The 13,661-nt window shown below is 44.0% G+C and overlaps 3 protein-coding genes across 3 annotated transcripts; 2 read left to right on the top strand and 1 right to left on the bottom strand.

Moving 5' to 3' along the window:
- The first annotated feature begins 5,844 nt into the window (after positions 1–5,844).
- Positions 5,845–6,970, top strand: LOC6537074 (single-stranded DNA-binding protein, mitochondrial). Its single transcript, XM_002097599.4, has 4 exons — positions 5,845–5,996; positions 6,070–6,157; positions 6,217–6,325; positions 6,623–6,970. The coding sequence occupies exons 1-4, from the start codon at positions 5,976–5,978 to the stop codon at positions 6,843–6,845; spliced, it is 441 nt and encodes a 146-aa protein (XP_002097635.1). The 5' UTR covers positions 5,845–5,975; the 3' UTR covers positions 6,846–6,970.
- On the bottom strand, positions 6,904–7,827 carry LOC6537075. Its single transcript, XM_002097600.4, has 3 exons — positions 7,575–7,827; positions 7,210–7,512; positions 6,904–7,154 (listed from the first exon to the last, which is right to left on the bottom strand). Exons 1-3 carry the CDS (start codon positions 7,731–7,733, stop codon positions 6,945–6,947), a joined length of 672 nt encoding a protein of 223 aa, XP_002097636.2. The 5' UTR covers positions 7,734–7,827; the 3' UTR covers positions 6,904–6,944.
- Positions 7,828–8,159: 332 nt separating this feature from the next.
- On the top strand, positions 8,160–13,249 carry LOC6537076 (organic cation transporter protein). The gene is made up of 3 exons (XM_002097601.4): positions 8,160–8,474; positions 11,348–11,982; positions 12,045–13,249. The coding sequence occupies exons 1-3, from the start codon at positions 8,432–8,434 to the stop codon at positions 13,032–13,034; spliced, it is 1,668 nt and encodes a 555-aa protein (XP_002097637.1). The 5' UTR covers positions 8,160–8,431; the 3' UTR covers positions 13,035–13,249.
- Positions 13,250–13,661: the final 412 nt, after the last annotated feature.

Here is a 13,661-nt window from a genome sequence, read left to right on the forward strand (position 1 = left end):
AAAGTTAATTTCAAGAGAATAAGCTAAAATTATTCAGATTTTCCCGCTTTTCCTTTAAACTTTGGATTTGAAGACGATTTATCGTTTAATTCAGGTTCTATATCTTGAATAGAAAAATATAATGAAATGTAATTGTCAGAACACAATTAAGCTTGGTTTTGATATAGTTTGACTTTCTTCTTCCGTTTATTATAAAAAAATCGAAAAATACTTCAATATAATACAATACTTATTCCCAAAAGAATATATCACAGATAAGATAACGAATTATCCAATGATGTCCTAGTAATCATCTAAAAGATTTTAATATCTGAGAGGAAAAAGAACCCTTTTCATTAAATCCTTTCTAATTAAAGTCATCGATCAAGGAAGCTTATATTTTATATATTTTATAAAATACTAGACTTGATTTTTTGCCGTTGTAGATTTGCAGGTTCTAGCTGAAGGCTCAGGGTCGCAGCACAAGAAGTGAAGACAGTGGCTTCGATCTTGGGACAGGAGGCGTCGTGTTGGGTTGTGTGGTTCGGTGGCTCGGTGGTTCGGTGGCTCGGTGGTACTGCAGCGGCAAATGTGTTGTCACAGTGGTGTGGTATTTCCTTTATCGCAGCAGAATGAATCGTGGTAGCCGAAGGACGGAGCAGGTGTGAGGGGAATATTTTAGGTATCCGCACACTCGATTGCTGCCCGGCAACGCACCACCCTTCCCACCTTCCCCTCACTTCCCCAGCTGAACCTCTCAGCACTTGGATCGCCCACCGCCCACTCCTTGGCGCTCCATTTCGGCCTGGCCCGGCACGGCACGGCCCTGTTCGTTTCGTTGCGTTCGTTTGTCTTGACATTTGCGTTTTGCCTCTGCCCTCAGCACCAGCGGCCTCCACTCCAAGAGCCCGCCCCGGCCCCACATCCTGCCTCCAGAAGAGGGAACAGTGGGACGATGTGGTTTTTGGTCAAAGAATGCCAGCAAATTAAGGCTAAGATGCGGTCAGCAAGTCGAGTCTATGAGTTACTATTTTGGGGCTATAACCAGCAAAGCTTACGCAAACACCAGTATATGAGTTCCAAAAATATCTGTAAACAATTGATCATATAGTAAGGGTTCACCTATTAACATGCTACATTATAATATAGAAACAAGGCAATGGATTATGTATCATGCACATGCATACATACAACTACATATATTCAAATATAGATATTAACTTCCCTATATCATTATTTTTCCACAAAACATGTTTTAACTATCTTAAAACATTCATAACTTAGCAGATCTTGGCGAAAACTTTGCTCCACCGTTCACGGCTTAAGCGAATTTTCGTTTATTCTGATTACAAAAGGCGGCATGGGGGAAGGAAGGACGTTAGGTAGGGAGTGCTATGGATTGGGGCTGGGGACTTGGTTGGGGCACAAATTCCAACTTTACTTTAACTTTAATGTTGGGTCGGGTCGGTCGGTCGGTTGGTTGGTCGGTTGGTCGGATGGTCGGTTGCTTGTCGTTGTTCAACGCCGTTCGCTGGTCGCTGGTTGCTGTTAACTCTGGGTTCTCGGTCTCGGTCCCGGTCTCATTCGCATTCTCATTCTCGTTTTCCGAGACCGGAGTCGCTGTGTGTGCTGAGACCTCAGAGTAGTCGGTGCGGCAATGACGACAACGCCGCCTTTGCCTTTGCCTTTGCCAGTGACTACGACTTCGACTATGACTCTGGTACTGGCTCTGGCGATATTCTGTTCTTTCGTTCGGAATACCCTAGGGACTCGGTGGGTATGCGTAATACGTTGTACAGCTGTGGGAGTCTTAATGTTTAATCTTTCATTTCGAGCGTTTCCGTTTGGTCATTGTTTTTGTATTATGGCAAACGCCTTTTTAAAATAGCATTCATTTCTAAGAGTTCTTATTTTAAGGCGCGTAAAATAATTATATATATTTCTTATAAAAAACGTTATTAAAAATAGAGCTCGTGAGAAAATGTTTTCTGTTTCCACTTTATTTGGTATTGGGAAAAATGATTTTTATATTTTTTTTTTTCTAAATTTTACTTTATGTTAAAGAGTTATAGGGATCATTTTTTCGTAACTATATCATAAGGTGTATGATATATGAATAACGCATCGATCAGTTGGCAAGGGCATGGCCAGTTCGGCGTGATGGCCACCACTTGGAATTCTCGTTCTTGGCCAGGCCCGGTGCCTGGTGACGGCTGATGTTGCCGCTGCGCTGCCACTGCCGCTGGTTGCAGTTGCAAGAGTCGCAAGCGACGTCCTCGCAGTTGTTGTTGCTGCCGCTTTCATTCAGCTGGTTCGTTGGTTCGTTCATTTGCTGGTTATATATATGACTTTTTTCTTCTTCTTATTTTTCATCAGCGACGCCGTCTTGCCTGTGGTACGGAGCCAGAGCCCGACCAGCCAGCCAAGCTATCCAAGCTATCCAAGCCAAACCGAACCGAACCGTACCGAGCCAGGCCAACCAACGCCATCGCATGCTTCACCTTCGCCCCACCGCACACACAGATACACACGCACACACCGGCACTTTGTGTGGCGGCTGCCTTCCCATTCAACTCACCATTCATTCCCCCTTCCCCCATTCACCCCCGTGCCCCATCCTCTTGGGCCACTGCTGCTGGAGTTTCTTGTTTTCTTTCGACGTTTCGTCGTTGCTGCCCCCCCTCCACTTGGCCAAGCTGCCAGCCCAGCCACCGTCAACCTTCTGCCCCATCCCCAACCCCATCCCCATCCACATCAACATCCCCATCCGCATACCCATTCCCACAGCCCACTGCGCTGGCTCTTTGCCTTGTCGTAATTTTACTTGGATTTTGTTTTTTTTTTGTTGTTCGTTCGTTTTCTTTTTCTTTTCCTTTCAGCGCGCTGCTTTCTGCGCTGCCTGCGACTCGGTTTCGAAATAAACTTTAATGCGAGCCATTCGTTCGGTTTTGGGGTCTCAGTTTCTGCTGCTCTGTTAAATTTTCTGGTTAAATTTTGTGCGCAGTCAGCTCGCAATGCAGTTCGAGGCGATGGCTCGATTGGGGCTGCTCGCGGGGCTAAAGTTGCCCAACTTGCTGGAATCAGATGGTTCCGAGTTCTGGGGGTTAAATGCTGGGGGTTTCGAGCTGGTTCTTTAAAGCGATTACAGCTGTTGGGCTCTTTGTAATAACAGTGTAATCCAAATGACTATATCATGTCTTTGGGTGCTTAGAAATCGTGCAATGGGTAAAGATTTTAGGGCTATTAGGGATTCGGTTTAGTATTTGCGAAACCATATTGTAACTTAAGTTTACTAAAATATTTAAGAATGCGTATAGCTAAATATATTGTATATGTGACTTTACCATCTTAGCACTTAGGCTGCCCACACATCATTGGGATCGCCCAGAATCCCAATTTCAAGAAGCACCTTGGCGTTCAAGGTCTTCTAGAAGACTTTAATCCTTTGGCCACCAGGCGCGACTCCTTTTGCGCAGTCTCGCACTGAACATCAAGCAGTGCCGTTGCCACTGACCGCGGCAGCAATGCAAATTGCCGGAATGCTGCTGCCGTTTATAGTTTTACTATACGGGGCACATATGAATTTTGCCATCGCTCGCTTTTTGGCACGCAAACGCACACAGCACGGCAGAGCCAAAGAGCCAAAGAGCCGGCCAACCCAGTCAGCCATCTAGCGAACGTCCTCGACAAGCCCAGTCAGCCAGTCAGCCAGGCCAACGCCAACGGCATCAGCCACAGCAACAGCAACAGCAACAGCAACATCATCAAAAACAACAACAATAGCAGCAACAACCACTTCAGTACCTCCAACCCGACAACCTCTATAGCCATAGCCATGCCACTATACAATCTGAAAATATAGAAAAAGCAGCGACATTTGGGACGTTCGCTCGTTCGTTCGCTGGTTCGTTGGTTCGTTTGCCTGGTACGTTCCGTCGTTCGCTTTTGTTGGTATCGCGGTGCGGAGCGTTCCGAGCCGGAGCCCCAAACACCAGATACAGATACGAGCGCACACACTCGTGCACAGATACAGATACAGATACAGTGGCAGGCCGGCCAGCAACAACACAAACCTCCTATATGAGTGCGCCACGTACATATACGAATGTATATTTTTATATAGAGTCGCAGCAACACGCGCACTGGATTCAACCAACGACGAACACAGTGCTCTGTTTTCGGTTTGGCTACGACTGCAGATATAGATACGGACGGAGCGCTAGAATATATAAATATGGGGTTGGATCTTGTTGGGGGAAGCGTTTCTTGGGGAACAATCAAGAAGGAAATCTGGGATTTCAAAAAGCGCGCCATTGAAATTGGTTGACTTTAGAAGAGGCTCTGGTGGTTTTTCTTAAAAATCTCGAAAGTTTTCTAGTTGAGTTAGCAACTGAAGCTTTAAAATATACCTATATCGGGTGTTAAATAAGTATTGGGGAAGAGAAACTAAAATCTATTTGAGAATGTAAAAAAAAAGTGAAAAAACTTAAATATAAGAGTCACAAAAATAATGACACAAATTTCAAAAGTATTACTTGGATCTGATATTACTAATATAATATTCAAACCTTTTAGACCCACATTCGTTGACCCTTCATATACTGCGGTTATTTCAAAAATTCATAGAATTCAGTTAATTCTGCAGTAACTTATCGCGATATGATTAATAAGTGGGAACCCTCCGCAATATCTGCGCAGCATTATATCAGCTCCACAGAATTGCTCGAGTGACGCAGATGGAAGGCAGTTAAGAGACTGGACGGCAATATGATTTTCTTGGGGCAGCGACACCGATGCGGACTGTGTGTCGTCATCCTCATGGCCTGAGCTGAATTTGAATGCAAAGTCGAGAGTTGCAGAGAGCTCTTGCTGCAATTGCTGCTGTTGCTGCTGCTGCTTGTGACGTTGTCGTTGCTATAGATGCTGCAGCTGCAACAGCACCAACAACAGCAGCAACATCGGCTCGAGAGCAATGCGAATATAAAAATGGTGATTCTGTTCTTCCGCTCCGTTTGGGGGACGCCTCTCGGGTGTCCAGGTTTTTATTAGCACCCGACTAACGGACACTTGTCCGCTCGCTCTTCTTCCTCCTCAGCAACTTCAGCTCAAACAAAGCCGCCTGCCGCCGCTAACTGATTTCCGAAAAAGCCAAGATGATGACTACTCGTGGCTGGAGCGGGCTTAAGTTGTCGTTCTTGCATCCTGTTCGAGGCTGTAAAGTTGGAATCTTTGTGCATTATATTTGCGTTATTAGGTGAATGTTTAGCTGTATTCTACTTCTAGCTGTATACTTCTTTTGTTGGTTGTATATTCTTCAATAAGAAAGTTTAAGGGGTTTATATACCAAAATAACCTTTTTTACAAAATACAAACAATTTATATTTACAAAAATTGTAATTTAACTTGGTGTATAAATGACAATTACACTGAAAAACCTACATCGTCTAGCCTTTTAAGCTTATATAGATATTAAACCATTAATTTTTCTAGTTTTACTTAAGTCTTAACTTAATTTAAATGAAATTTTTAATTTTTCAATTCAAATTTTCAAAGTGGCGTCCTCAGCAGAAGTTTATTTAAATGGGAAACTAAGGAAAATTACCAACAATCTTCTGTGACGGGTTTTCGCTCCACCTTTTGTTCGAAATTACAACAAGTGAACGCAGTAGCGCCCCCTTTTGGGCCATGATTAAGCTATAGGTTCTTTTGAATTCCGCAAGAGTACAATGTGCGGCGAATTCGCAGTGGGTAGTGAATTTATATCTACAAAGCGAATTGATATACTAGAATAATTAAATAATTAAATAATTAGTAAAATAAGCTCTTACAAACCTTTTTTCATTTTCTCACGTGATGCCATTAACTGAAGAGTGACATCAATATTAAGTTAAAAATAATATCGATATGCGATATTTCGTCAAGAAAAATTACCGCGATAAGCAGATTACTTTTTGTACATATAATCGATACATCGATATTTAAGTATTACAATCAAGATGCAACACACAAGGCGCATGGTAAGTAATATTATTAAAAAGCCGGTAAATTGGAAAGAACAGTACACAAACATGTTTTTATTTTGTTTATTAGCTGAATCCCCTGTTGAGCGGCCTGCGAAATTTGCAGGCACGCGGGGCAACAACAACGACGGCAGCGGCGCCCGCCAAAGTTGAAAAAAGTAAGTAGTTCATAGCTTTAGTTATGAAATTGCATTAATTGTTAAATAAATAACCACAGCTGTCAACACGGTGACCATTTTGGGGCGAGTTGGAGCCGATCCGCAGCTGCGTGGATCCCAGGAGCATCCGGTGGTCACCTTTTCGGTCGCCACACACACCAACTACAAGTAAGTTCCTAAGTGTGCGTGTTGCCGCACAGCATGCGTTTGCAACGGAACTTGAGTTCAAATCTCAGAGGAGGCAAGAACACTCACAGTCTATGCCACTAAAAAAATTATATAAATGTGGTTAGTTAGTTCTTAGCTTTAACCTCCAAGCAAGATCACGCTGAGCTGCTAATTCGGATTTATGTAATGACTTATTGGAACATGTACATAGTTGTATGTGGGCAATCAACTATATATAAATCATTACTACCAGTTCAGTTAAAAAGCGTTAATTAACTGTTTACCATTGCCTTACAGATACGAGAACGGCGACTGGGCTCAGCGCACGGACTGGCATCGTGTGGTGGTGTTCAAGCCAAATCTGCGTGACACCGTGCTGGAATACCTGAAGAAGGGACAGCGCACCATGGTGCAGGGAAAGATCACCTACGGAGAGATCACCGACCAGCAGGGCAACCAGAAGACGAGCACTAGCATCATTGCCGACGATGTGCTGTTTTTCCGTGATGCCAACAACTAAAATTTAAGCCCAGAACACCAAACCTAATCTTAAGCGAAAAGTTGAACTTGCAGCATTGTAAGCATTTATAAAACTCGTTGGATATATTGTGTTATCAGATTACATGCGTAGTTGTATTCCACATACGTCTTTTGGCTTTAACTCCTTGATCTGTTTGTAGGGGCACGGAACGTTGAATTTACTTGCATCTTGTTCGTTATAAAGCTGTTCGAACTCCTTTTGGACTTTCGTGACCTGGCTCTGCAGAGTTTCGATTTTCTTTTCCAGGGACTCCAGGGTATTGTTGTGGCATTCAATAAGCTTGGCAACCTGTTGATGGACACACATCGGAAAGTGTAACTATAACTTTTGCATCATATCATACCACATTTCCGGGAATTACTACCGCGGAGACCTCCTTGTTATACATCTCGATCTCCTCTTTCATCTGGTTACACTGATGGGCTGTTGTTTCCGTGGACATGAGCAAACCCAGCAAATCCTGATAGGTGGCATGTGTCAAAGGATATGTTTGGCAGCCCACGACCTCAGGACTTGGACAACGCTGCTCTAATTTTGTAACTACTTTCTCCGCCTCGATCAGGTTAGTCTCGTTCTCATTCAGCTCCATTTCCATCTTAAGCATGCTGCAATGTGCCGATCTTAGGGTTTGATCTACGGAAAGTACCTGTTGGATTATGAGAGATTTTTTATTCTGGCCTATTCTTGCCTATTGACTTTGAATCTCACATTTTTGGCATTGTCTAGGCAAATTTGTTCCTGTTCCTTGAGAAACTGCAACTTGGTGTTGAAATTTGACTCCATTTCAAGGCTATCCTGCATTAAAATATCTGCCAGCATATCCAAGTACAGGAATGCCGACGGATCTGAAAAGCTTGGCTCACACATAATTTTAAAATTTACTTCAGAGGATTTTCGGGTATATTTATGATAACTAGAAAATTTTGTTTGCCACAGGGTGTGAGAGGAACCCAAGCTTGCTGGGGTTTGAGTTTCCTGGTCGAAATCGAAGTTTAAGCTCTAAGGCCATTATTTTATCTTATTTATAATGGTTAATATATTTTCATATATCAAGGATAAAAAATGCATGATGGTTAGATTATTCTTAGGTTCTAGGATTTAAGAAACCCATTTTAAAGCTCTCACCTACCGTCCAGCAGAGGTTGCTCTTGAGCTACCAACTTTGGAGACCCAATCGAGACATTCGTGATCCACAAGCTCTCTCCGCGCGCGAGCTTGGAGCGACCTTATCGCCATACACCATATACCACCATGTGTGGGACCACTCGGGTTTCTCGCTGAGCGCACAGTTCGCAGTTAGTATTCGCCAGTTCAAATGCTGCCGGCGGTCGGAAGAGTTGATAGCTGATCGAGCGCTCCGTTTGCCGTTTTGATACACTCGAGCACGTTGTTTATCCCGGATTCGTTTTCATCTTCGCGACCCGTAACTATCACTATCAGTAGTACCTCCAGTAGTGGTGCTCCATTCATACGTGCTCCACTTCTGCAGAAGATGACGATTTGCTAAAAAGTAACACCACGCAGTAACTCTCATTTATATCATTGTAATCAATAAATAGTCAAACATGGCTGTGGATTATGTGCTGGAGGACCTGATGGGCAAACTTGGTGAGTGGAATGGGCTTTTGGGAGGGAAGACTTTGGAGAGGTCAGCTGTTACGTTGCCAGGCGTCTCCATCCCATGCTGATAAGAACTGGCGTTATGCTTATCATTTTGAGAGGTCTTATCAGCGCTGCAAGCTACTATGGATAATATTCTGTTTCAACGCCAGCCAATGTGGTTTATCGCCGAACCTTCTGTTCTGCTTTTAAAATCTATAATTAATTTTTTCGTATTATGTTTTTAATCTCCGCCTAATCTATCCGGCTGGCCGTCCGTCCTTCAAGTGCTCAAAAGAAGCCGCCTCTAATACTTTTTTAATTGCAACTATTTCTGCTTTATTTTTACACTTTTTTAATTTAATAAATACTCGAGGCCGCCAAGTGACGGACATTTGTGACAGCTTGATAGAGACTCCACCCTCTTGATCCCCTATGTGTTTGACTATGTGTTATACCTTATAATAGTCGACAAATGTTCGTGTGGGCCAAGTTCTGAGCTGGAGGCTGTCTGACACTTGTTGAGCTTTCTTGGTTTTAGCACAGTGACGATAAAACGTGTGTGGCTTCTAGCAAGCAAACGAAAACGGGTGGAATTGGGGCGGGTTCTGTCACAAGACTGGGAAGTAGGCTCGTCATAAAGATCTTGGGATCTACGGATATCTGGGTATTTGCTTGTAATTTACTGTGTACTCTAATTGTGCGGCTCAAACACTGCAGCTAGCTTGTGCGGGCTACAAAGTTAAGCCCGTTTATATACAGCAGTATGCAAAACAGTTAACAATAATTGGGGAATACAGTGAAAGATCGATGGATGAATCGTTTTATTTCTGAGGCATAATACATAGATATACATATACATTTAGTGCCATTGTATTAGATGGAATATAAAATTGGTGTCAACAATTGTACTGAAATTGTCGTTAATTAAAATAGAACAGTTTTTTCTAGGCACAATTCGAAACTGGTTTTTTATTCGCACTCGTGAAACCGCAGCCTATAAGAAAGTGACAGGAGAGAGGGAGTAATAATCGCATTAGCGACTTTTTATTCGTAATATATTCGTATACATTTGTATCTGTAAAATGCAAAACCTCAAACTGGTTTGCTCAGACTCAACAGTATGGCAAACCCCTCAGCCATCAAAATTCACATATCGCTCTTTTATTTCTGTTTACTTTGTTGAAGGCCTATTGGCGAACAGCAACTCTAATTACTTCGAATTTGGAGGCGTGTTGCAGTGCTGAGTTCGTGTTTTTTGGCCGTAAGAAGGTTACCACAAAACCAGCAACTTAAAATGACTTTGAGAGCACTTCCACATGTGCTATGTGGCCAGCTCAGAACAGAACTCAATCGACCTTCAGTTGTTGGTAATCGCGGGAAGTGAAAATGTTTAAGTACGGATCGAAAAATAGCGAAGGAAGCCTTAAAGTCGTGACCTACCACAATGATAAGAATCATGATCTTAAAAGTTTTAAAAAAATCAGACCTCAAATAATGCAACAGTTGATAGTTTATATTCATAACTTACTTGTGAAATAATATTATAAATATGGCTGCATGCTTTTTAATATTCCGTGCCCTTATCAATCTCACTTATCGCTTCAAGTTTAACCAGCGTAAACAACGGTCCAAACCTGCGCCATATTCATTTTAATGTGCATGTTGGTTTTATACATCATAATAACTGACGACGATCAAGAGAACTACAAACATTCGAACATTGACTGGGCCAAAAACCAATGTCGTATTCAAGGGCCACTTGGCAACAATTTTCTGGTAGTTGTGCTGTACGGATGCAATAAATCTGGAGCTACAATAACACTGATATATGATCTACCATTTAGGGGCCTCTGATAATCCACTATGTGTTCCACATTAGTATTTACTATTCCTAGTGTTGTTATCACGATTTTTCGCTATCGAAATCCTAGATTGCGCTCAATTATACGCTGATTATGTCTATTGGGGGCGTAATTGAATTTCATTAGGTGTAGCGTAAAATTTTATAATTGAGATTAATTAATGTCAACCCGGTGACATAATTTTACACTTCACGCAATCGTTTCAATTATGAAAAATGAAAATTCTCAGACGTTTTACTCATGATTTGTCGATGGTAACGTAACAGGGGTGAACGTAACTTTTCATTTGATGGCAAGAGTTTCGCTTAAACGATCAATAAACGTAACCCACAAATCAATTGAAACGGCTGATTGAACATTGGACCGCTCAAGTGTCAAATTCTCGTATCTAGGCTGCATAGTGTCCATGTCGGTAGAAACTTACACAGCCCCTGGCCGCCATCAACGCGATCGCCCTGGACTGACTGACCAAAGTCATAATCGATTCAGTGCATTCTCCCAAGACATCCGAGTCTCTTTTCATGGGGCTCGCAAGCACATAGACTAAACCAAACCAAACTGTGGGCAAATATTTGACGGGCCAGCCGAATGCGTTTCAATTGAAATCGAATTGAATAAATTCCACTTGATTTAATTGCAAAGCCTTGGGCGTGACAACAACGCCATCGATACCCATTAAAAGTTCCCATCTACATAAAAGTCGGGTGTTTCTTTTGGGTGCCATCTATTGCTGGTTTATCGCTGCTACGTGGTATTGGAATAATGATTTCAGGGAGATACATATATTTTTCAAATGCAATCGACCTATGACGAATATGAGAACCTATTAGAATAAGTGCAGCTAGAACAACTTTCATTTTCCAAATAACTTAATTTCTTTCTATTATAGTTCATCGCAAAGTGGGTGATTCATGGCTGCTACAGATAATCACTATCTGCTATGTCGCCAAAAGCTCACATGTGCTGTGCGCTCATAACCTTTCCCAAGACATTAATAGTTGCGGTTTCCAATTCCAGGGGAGTTTGGAAAGTACCAGTTCCTGCAGTTCTTCCTGCAGGTGCTTTCCGGCCTGACCGCTGGCATGCACATGCTATCACTGGTCACTGTGGCCGCCGTGCCCGAGCACCGCTGCTTCATCGCGGGCGTGGATAACAGCAGCTTGTCGGTGACCCCATGGAACTCGAGCGATATTCTGGCCGCCATTCCGCTGAAGCCCACTGGCGAGCTGGAGTCCTGCCTCATGTACGATCCCACTAGTCCTGGCACCAATACCACCATCAAGTGCGAAAGTTACGTATACGACACGACGTACTACAAGACCTCGCGCACCATCGACTGGAACTTTGTGTGCGACCGTCGCTGGATGGGGGCCATTGTGCAGACCGTGTTCATGCTGGGCGTGTTCACGGGCGCAGTCACCCTTGGCGGACTCGCCGACAAAGTGGGTCGCAAGACCGTGTTCTGCTGGTCGGCCCTGTTTCAACTGATCATCGGTGTGGGTGTGGCCTTCATTCCCGAGTACTTCTCCTTTATGGTGGCGCGCTACCTGCTGGGCATTGTGGGATCGGCGGGTGCCTACATCTGTGGATTCGTGCTGACCATGGAGCTGGTGGGACCTACCAAGCGTACAGTGTGCGGCATTACCTTCCAGGTGAGGAAGACTTCAATCTCTGTACATGTTTTATTTATACTAATACTACCCAATATTCGTAGGCTGTTTTCGCTGGTGGCATCATGTTGGTGGCCGGATGGGGAGCACTCATCCCTGACCGCCAGTGGCTGCAGGTGATCTACGGACTGCATGGCTGCCTGTTCCTGGGCCACTGGTGGTGGCTCGATGAATCTCCGCGCTGGCTGTGGATGCAGGGACGTGCCGCAGAGGCGGTGGATATTGTGGCCAAGGGCCTGAGGATCAACGGATCGGGCATTCCGGTGGACAAGGAGTACTATGTGCAGAAGGCCAAGCAGCAGGCGGCGGCCGAGGAAAAGTCCAGTGCCGGATTGAGCGACCTCTTCCGCACGCCCAACCTGCGGATGAAGACTCTGAATGTGTGCCTCTGCTGGTTCGCCAATTCCCTGGTTTATTACGGACTATCACTCAGTGCCGGCAAGCTGTATGGTAATCCCTACCTGATCCTGTTCATCATGGGCCTCGTGGAGTTCCCCAGCTACATAACCATTGTGTTCGTCCTGGATCGCCTGGGTCGTCGATCGATCACATCCACCCTGATGTTGGGTGGCGGTCTGTGTTGCATTGTGGCCGCCTACATTGCCCAGGGCAGCACCACCTCCACGGCGGTGGTTATGGCAGGAAAGCTGCTCATCGCCGGATCCTTTGCCGTTATCTACAATTACTCGGCCGAACTGTTTCCCACCGTGGTGCGAAACTCGGCCATGGGATTGGGATCGATGTGTGCCCGTTTGTCGGGAGCCCTTACTCCGCTCATTACTTTGCTGGACTCCTTTGATCCGAAGATTCCGGCCGTGCTGTTCGGCGTGGTGGCCCTGATCTCGGGCTTCTGGGTGATGTTCCTGCCGGAGACAATGAACCAGCCCATGCCCGAGTCCATTGAGGATGGAGAGAACTTCGGAAAGGGAGACACTTGGTTCAGTCAGTGTGCTGGTCGCAAGAAGCGCCAGAACAGCGTATATCCCGACGATCCTGAGCAGATGGTGCCGCTCAAGAACATCGAGAGGAAGTAGAACCTAGCCAAAGATGATTGTACCCATGCCCACAATCCAGTTCAAAGTCCTTGTTACCCTGTGTTTTTTTTGTTAAGAACTCTACTTTTTCGCCTAGTAGTAAGCTCTATTAGTCTCTATCCATTCCAAGTGAATAAAATGATGTGCAGAATGGGGTAATCCCCATATGTGGATTCACTCATTTCTGTTTCTGCGTGTCCCTTTGTTGTTTGTAAGTATCCTTTGTTTTATTATTTCGGTGGTAAAAATGAGTTTAAGATCAATTTAAGTGCCTCAGTTAGTTGCACTGAATAGCGTTGCCTACTTTTAGGCTCGGTCAATTTAAAATCTACAGTATCATCTAACTTAAAGTTCTTTTAATTGCAACTTTCTCTGCGATGAAACCAGTACACCAAAAATGATTTCCTAACTTTTTCCAATTAAAGTTTACTCTGCGACCAACACAGCCAATTCGAATTCGCCTGGCCTTGCAAAGTTTCAGTAATTTCCACTCAATTGCACTATCGAATTGCCAATTGTCGACAGGGATTTCCAATGTCAAATCCATAACCCATCGCTTCCCTTTGCCCAGCTGATGTTTTTCCTGCTGCAGCACCCGTCAATTAAAGTTTGTTTAAAGAGATTCGT

The sequence above is a fragment of the Drosophila yakuba genome, chromosome 3R, assembly GCF_016746365.2.
Source record: "Drosophila yakuba strain Tai18E2 chromosome 3R, Prin_Dyak_Tai18E2_2.1, whole genome shotgun sequence".
Taxonomy (NCBI): domain Eukaryota; kingdom Metazoa; phylum Arthropoda; class Insecta; order Diptera; family Drosophilidae; genus Drosophila; species Drosophila yakuba.